Genomic DNA, 7,932 nt, shown 5'->3' on the forward strand with positions numbered 1-7,932 from the left:
AGAGAGAGAGAGAGAGAGAGAGAGAGAGAGAGAGAGAGAGAGAGAGAGACTGAAGTTGTCAGAATGATTAAGGCATTGGATCATGCTTCCATTCTTGTGTCTGGATTTTACCATTCTGGATAGTCACTAATTTTTGCTCTAATAAATCATAGTTATTTATTTAAATTTGAAGAATTATTAAAACTCAAGGATTGTTGATGAATTTCATGCTTGTTATGAGAAATTAGATAAGGAAGTGGTAATGAATAAGGAGTTTTAATTACACAAACCTAAGTTGAAGTCATCAAGAATCTTCACAGTATCAAATTCAAGGCCTTTAGATTTGTGGGCAGTAGTGAAGACCATTTCTAAAATAAAAGAAAAATTAAGAGAAAAAAATAACAAAAAGAAAAATGCAAAAAGAAAAACACACACACACAAAAAAACCCCCCAACATTATCATTCTTGTCATCATTTAATGTTCCTTTTTCCATACTTGCATGGGTCAAAGAGAATTTGATGAAGTAGATTTTATGCAACTGGATGCCTTTCCAATTACCAACCCTCACCTGGTTCCAAACAAAGTAATACTTTCCTATGGCCAGACATGTGTTTCTTAGAAGACTGGAAACAAATGACATCACCAGTATTATGAAGATGCTTGTTTATGACCGTCACATGATGTCAAGACAAGGATTTACATGAACACACATATGGATATATCTACTAATCTGTAATATTATTTTGCTTGTAATGGTGTTGCGTATTGAAGTCCTATGCTTTAAACAATCTTAAATATGGAGCAAAATTGAAATTATTAACATAATTTGCTTACTGGAGTAATCAAGTTTCAATGGAGTTGTAATGGCATCATTGTAATATAATGTACACCAGACTTCACTATTTGACATGGTTGTGTGCCAGATATTGGATCAGTTTTAACCCTTTAGCATTCAGATTAATCTATCAACAGTAATGCTTATTTATTTACATTGTTTCAAATTAACTATGCATTATCTCATGACTTCAAGATGTCAATGAAGTGGTAGCTTATTTTGCATAACATTGCATATTTGGGCCAGATAAGGCCTGCTCAAAGATTAATAATTTTCCTCATTCATTACTTGTCACTGATCATCTTTTCTGCTATCTGGCACTCTATAGTTTCCTAAAGAATGGTCTTTGTAAGATCTTGTTACATGGCTATAACATCTCAGCTCTCTTTTCTTTACTGCTGTGTGAAGTTCATCATGGAGACCAATGTGATGCTGGATGGGTTTCTGAACCTGCTCATTTGTGATATGGTCTGAGTATGTGATACTTAAGATGCTGCAGTAACATCTCATTTCTAGTGCCTGCATTTTTCTTTGAAATTATGTTCTGAAATTCCTTTATGTTTTTTTTCATATATCAAGGGAACTACTGGTTTTGGATTGAATGTGCTTCGTGATATCCATTCTCTATTAGTTGGTGAAAGCCCAGTTAAAGGTAACACTTTGTCAAGCATTACTTCTTTATCAGTAGTAAATAAGTAAATGTCTCCTAATCCTGGCTGTGATGCTCCCCAACTACTCTTGCTCATGATTAGAGATGCACATATTGTCAGCCACTAAGGGACATGCTCAAGTGACTGACAAGCAAATCTGTGGTATTGCTATAACAATATTTCTGCTTCAGCAACTCAGCACTGTTTGAAATGTAATGGAACATATATCAGTTTCAAAACATTGATGTCCAGGTCACAAAAGCAAAGTTTGAAGGGAATAGTAGGCATTTCCTTTGATTTCTAGATAGAAACAAATAAGAAATGACACTTACTGACCAAAGAAGAAACATATAAAAATTTTGTTACACAGTGTGATAGAAGCCACCCAAGATATCATGCAGTGAGGTTGCACCTGAAACTACATGAATACCAATTAAATGTCCTAACTACAGAACCATGTCTGTGCCGATTCTGAAGCACATACATACAACAAAATGGAGAGTACCAGACACAACAGTCTGAATTTGCTCTTCATGGTAATGTTTCTACCTCTCCATTGTTTGGTTTGCATGGACTGTGTACATCTTGTAAAAATTTCTGGGTTGACCCTTTATCATTAATGATTGTCCTCAAAGATTTGTGTTGCTACTATCTTTAGTTTCTGTCCTTGTACAGAGAAGTCTGTTTTGATGATTGTAAAGTCATATTATATAATTAGTTCTGAAGAACTCTCACTGCCATTCTTGTTCGTCTTGTGGTCATTTTAATGATTTTTCTTCATGCAGACATAAGTTTATGAGTTAAATATATTTCAAATAGGCATATTGTCATTCTTCACCAGGGTCAAACATCCTGAGATCCAAACTCACTGCTTCTGCTTTATTGGCCTTTCTTGCCAAGAATAATTGCCCAGTACACATATTTTTCAACCAACAGATATTGTCCAGTCACATTACATGGCCATATGATATAAATAATAATAATAATAAAAAAATGTAAATTAAGAAAACATCTAGGCATTAAGGAAATGTATCAGTGTGCAAAAATGGCAGCTTCACTCTTATGGTCATGTGATGTGAATGGGCAATATCTATTGGTTCAAAAAATATGTACCAGGCAGCCACGACATGCACCTTATATGTCATGAAAATTGACACTGCATGTCCAAACAACTTTTTTCAACTTATTACCTTAAGCTATATAACTCTCAGATAATGGGCTATGAGTGTATAAGTTCAAAAGATATACTGTATTGTGTTTATGAACAGTAGCTGTATGGTTAAGAAGTTAGCCTTGTAATCACAAGGCTTTGAGTTCAATCCACCGCATGGTACTTTGAGCACTTGAGCAAATGTATTCTACTATAGCCTCAAATTGATCAGTTTGAGTAGAATTTGGTAGATAAACTGTGTGAAGAAGCCTTTCACATATGTGTCTGTGTTTATACCAATCTAAAAATTAGTTTGTTTATACTGTGTCCCTTTCTTTCCTATAACATATTGGTTTGACAAATAAAGAACAGTAGAGTAAATATCAGATTGACATAAGTACTAGGGTTGACATGAAGGAGGCACCCCAGTATGACTGCTGTTCAATAACAGAAGCCCATGAAAGATTAATGCATTATAACCCACTCGATCCATAAGTTATAATTTTAAATTTAATCATAAGTCACATTTACAAAAAGATAACTTACCAGCATCTCGAATTTCTTTTATTTCTGACTCCTGGAAGAAGTTTAGGATCTTTGGCAGATGAATGGCATATGTCTGTGCAATTTGAATCTGTCCCAGCAGCTCATAGTCACAAGAGTGTTCAGCATATCGTTTCAAAGCATGAAAACTAGAGAACCGAGCAACAAAACTAGGTTTGTTCTGAGAGGCTGCAATACAAAGAATATATTAATACTCATGTAAGATTGGCCAGAAGAAGAATGGTTGAAATCCCTCATCCAAACTATAATAATTAATAAGAATGTTAAAAGATTAAACATATCAATTACAAAAGGAAAGGCATGCCTATGTGATAAAAAGTTTGCTTCCCAACTATGTGGCTCAGGGTTCAGTTCCATGAGTGGCACCTTGGGCAAGTGTCTTCTACTATAGCCTCAGGCTGACCAAAGCCTTGTGAGTAGATTTGGTGGATGAAAATTGAAAGAGGCTCATCTTATATGTGTGTGTGTGTGTTTGTTTGTCTCCCATCATCACTTAACCACTAGTGTTGGTGTGTTTACATCCCCATAACTTAGCAGTTTGGCAACAGAGACTGGTAGAATAAGTCTGACTAAAATTCTTCAAGATGGTGCTCCATCATGGCCACAGTTGAATGACTGAAAAAAAAATACAGAAAAGACAATTCTACTCATCAGCTCTTTCAAATAACAGTTGGTATGTTGCTGTGGTTAAAATTAACTGGGAGCTTGTATTAAGTATATACAAGGTAAAAATCTGGAATTAGAGGAAATTGATGATGATCTCATGTCAATAACAGTTGGACATTAGGAGAGACCATTGAAGCACTTTGTAAATTCAGTTGTTTTGAAGAGTGAAGAACTTAGTGTTTCAAGATTTGCCCTTCAGTGGGTGGTAATTGTATTTAATGAACTGTTTAAGTATTTAGACCAGTGAATAAAGGTCTATTGATATATGGATAATTGGCACAGACATGGTTCTGTGGTTAGGACATTTAATTGGTATTCATGTAGTTTCAGGTGCAACCTCACTGCATGACATCTTGGGTGGCTTCTATCACAGTGTCATAAAATTTTAATATTTTTCTTCTTTGGTCAGTAAGTGTCATTTCTTATTTATTTCTATCTAGAAATCAAAGGAAATGCCTACTATTCCCTTCAAACTTTGCTTTTGTGACCTGGACATCAATGTTTTGAAATTGATATATGTTCCATTACATTTCAGACAGATTCAGTGCTGAGTTGCTGAAGCAGAAATATTGTTATAGCAATACCACCGATTTGCTTGTCAGTCACTTGAGCATGTCCCTTAGTGGCTGACAATATGTGCATCTCTAATCATGAGCAAGAGTAGTTGGGGAGCATCACAGCCAGGATTAGGAGACATTTACTTATTTACTACTGATAAAGAAGTAATGCTTGACAAAGTGTTACCTTTAACTGGGCTTTCACCAACTAATAGAGAATGGATATCACGGAGCACATTAAATCCAAAACCAGTAGTTCCCTTGATATATGAAAAAAAATAAAGGAATATCAGAACATAATATAAGAATATCAAAACATGAAACATAAGTGAAATATGGTAATGTACTTGATGCTATATGTTACATTGCTATGTTAACTTGTAGAAAACCATTGGGATCTTGCAGATGACCCATCTTCAATGTAAAACCTAAATTCAAATGATCATTGACCAATCAGAACAAAAGAGATGCAAACAGAACAAATGAATCCTGATATAACAGACCTAGAACAAGTGTCTCAGATGTGACCATCCAGTCTTTTACAAGAATAGTGTGACAGGACTACATTGTCCAACTTATCATTCTTTTTTGTTAAGGAGGTAGCATGTGGTTTGAGGGAAATTCAACCAATATCTTTAGCAGGTCAAGCAACTGTGAAGAGACACCTTAGTTAGTTTCTAAAAACCTAATTGTAACACTGAATACCAATCCTCCAGTAAAAACCACTTCCAAAGAATGACTCTTAATCAATGTAACAATGAAGAGGAATGTGAGAAAAAGTGCTTTCTTTTTTTGTCTGTTTATCACATTTTTTTTTTTACATAAAAGGTTACTATGCTTTGGATAATTCTGAAAATGTTAGATTAAACCTTTAGCATTTAAACTGGCCATATTTGGCCAAAATATTCTATCTGTGTTATGTTCAAATTGGTCAGATCCAGCCTCTCATATTTACCTTAAAATGTCATTGTAAAAATAAACAATCACATCATGAAATCTTGAAGCTATGAGATAACACATGATTAATTGAAAACAATGTGAATGAATAACCATTACATTTGGCTGAAAGCTCATGGTTCAGGGGTTAGGGTGTCGGGCTTACAATTGTCAGGTTGTGAGTTTGATTCCTGGACTGGGCTGTGTTGTATTCTTGTGCAAGACACTTTATTTCATATTGCTCCAGTTTACTCAGCTGTAGAAATGAGTTGTGATGTCATTGGTGCCAAGCTGTATTGGCCTTTGCCTTTCTCTTGGATAACACTGGTGGTGTAGAGAGGGAAGGCTGGTATGCATAGGTGACTGCTGGTCTTCCATAAACAACCTTGCCCAGAACTTTCTAGGTACAATCCCATGGTCATTCATGACCAAAGTGGGTATTTAACCTTTTTACATTTGAGTGAGTAATCTGAATGCTAAAGAGTTAAGTACTGTATCTGCTCAAGCTAGATTAAAGGAGACAAACTCAGAAATGTATGGAAAATGATCTTAAAACACTTGTTATTGATAGGTTGAAAGACAAAGTCAAATCTAGTTGAACCAGAACAGGATCTGAGAAAGGCAAAGTCAAATAAGTGTAACGTATTTAGTATTGGTACTTGACAATCTATAGATAATTTCATTATCTTTTAACAAGATGAGATTGATTAACTAAAACATGCAAGTTATGTTAGTATTGATATATCTCTTGAACATTTTGCATAACAAACTCAAAGTAAACTTCATATGTTGAAAAATGAAAAATATTGATAAAACGAATTTTTACCCCAACAAAAGCCATTTTTATTCGAGGTTTTTTGTTGTAACCAAGCTGGACTGCTTCAGAAAATAGTGTAAAGTTGCACCGAGCAATGTAAGCAAGTTGTCCAATAGTTTCCCCTTTGATAGTTGCTGTAGAAAAAACAAAATTCAAAATATAAGCTAAATGGTAACTGTAAGAATATTGTAGTAAGTTATAAATTGCTCAGTTTTATTCTTTCTTTTAATGGTAACTACAAATCTTAGTAGAGTGAAATAGTGATTTCATGCTATCACAGAAGTTCTATATTTTTGAGTGGGGGAAATGTAATGTGCTGCTCAGGATTTTCGAGCGAGATCGTTGCCAGTGCCCCTGGACTGGCTCTTGTGCGGGTGGCACATAAAATACACCATTTTGAGCGTGGCTGTTGCCAGTACCGCCTGACTGGCCTTCGTGCGGGTGACACGTAAAAGCACCCACTACACTCTCTGAGTGGTTGGCGTTAGGAAGGGCATCCAGCTGTAGAAACTCTGCCAAATCAGATTGGAGCCTGGTGTAGCCATCTAGTTTCACCAGTCCTCAGTCAAATCGTCCAACCCATGCTAGCATGGAAAGCGGACGTTAAACGACGACGATGATGATGATGATGATGATTTCCTCAAATGTAAATGAAGTTAAATAGTCTCAATCAGGAATTGAAACAATATTGCTGTCTTGACTTGTCTGATGCTTAATGTTCCTTTAGTGGCACATGTTACAGTGGTGTAACCATTTAATTATCATCCAGTTGAACTCACTCAGATTTTCTCAACTCAATCACACTGGCCATCATAACTCCAACTAACATTTGGAAGTCAGCAGAGCAACATCCAGTGCCTGTACAGAACTAGTTGATGAAGATTTTTGTTGGACAGCTGACTTCATCATCATCATCGTTTAACGTCCACTTTCCATGCTGGCATGGGTTGGACGGTTTGACTAAGGACTAGCGAGCCAAATGGATGCACCAGGCTCCAATCTGATCTGGCAGAGTTTCTACAGCTGGATGCCCTTCCTAACATCAACCACTCCGAGAGTGTAGTGGGTGCTTTTATGTGCCACCAGCATGAGGGCCAGTCAGGCGGTACTGGCAATGGCCACGCTCAAATGGTGTTTTCCACGTACCACCGACACAAGTGTCAGTAAGGTGATGCTGGTAACGATCACACTCGAATGGTACTCTTTATGTGCCACCGGCACGGGGGCCATGCAGCGGCCCTGGCCACGATCACACTTGGATGGTGCTCTATGCGCTCTACTAGCACGGATGTCAGTCATGCAGTGCTGTCATTGAATTCGATTCCGATTTCCCTTGCCTCAAAAGGTTTCCAGAAGCATAATTTAGTGTCCAATGAAAGAAAGGTATGCCTGGCTCTCAAGCAGTGTCCTGCATAATGTATGTGCCTCTCTCAAATGATATTAGTGATTTTGAGAAGACTGCTATACAATCTTTGTTTGGTCAGATACTTTTCCAGGAAATATTCAAAATGATACAATGGTGTGAATATCATTAAAGTTTGCCTTTAGGTGTTAGGTGAGTGTTTAAGCAGTGAACCCACACATAGCACTGATTCCTCAGATGCACAAAAGAAATTTCTTTTCAGCTTGCTTGAAGCCCTCAAGAACAGATCATGCTTTTGCGAGAAATAACTTAGTTATCATCATCATCATCATCATCGTTTAACGTCCGCTTTCCATGCTAGCATGGGTTGGATGATTTGACTGAGGACTGGTGCAACCGGATGGCTACACCAGG

General features: G+C 36.7%; 1 protein-coding gene across 1 annotated transcript in view; it reads right to left on the bottom strand.

The window, feature by feature from the left end:
* The window catches only part of LOC106877206 (F-box DNA helicase 1), a 51,677-nt gene that overhangs the window by 7,031 nt on the left and 36,714 nt on the right, over positions 1-7,932 (bottom strand). Inside the window, exons 13-16 of the mRNA XM_014926055.2 lie at positions 6,165-6,289; positions 4,590-4,662; positions 3,162-3,347; positions 270-347 (exon numbers count right to left, since the gene is read on the bottom strand). Of these exons, the coding sequence (XP_014781541.1) occupies positions 270-347; positions 3,162-3,347; positions 4,590-4,662; positions 6,165-6,289 (462 nt within the window). The remainder of the gene's footprint in view (positions 1-269; positions 348-3,161; positions 3,348-4,589; positions 4,663-6,164; positions 6,290-7,932) is intronic.

Source organism: Octopus bimaculoides, chromosome 6 (assembly GCF_001194135.2).
Source record: "Octopus bimaculoides isolate UCB-OBI-ISO-001 chromosome 6, ASM119413v2, whole genome shotgun sequence".
NCBI lineage: Eukaryota > Metazoa > Mollusca > Cephalopoda > Octopoda > Octopodidae > Octopus > Octopus bimaculoides.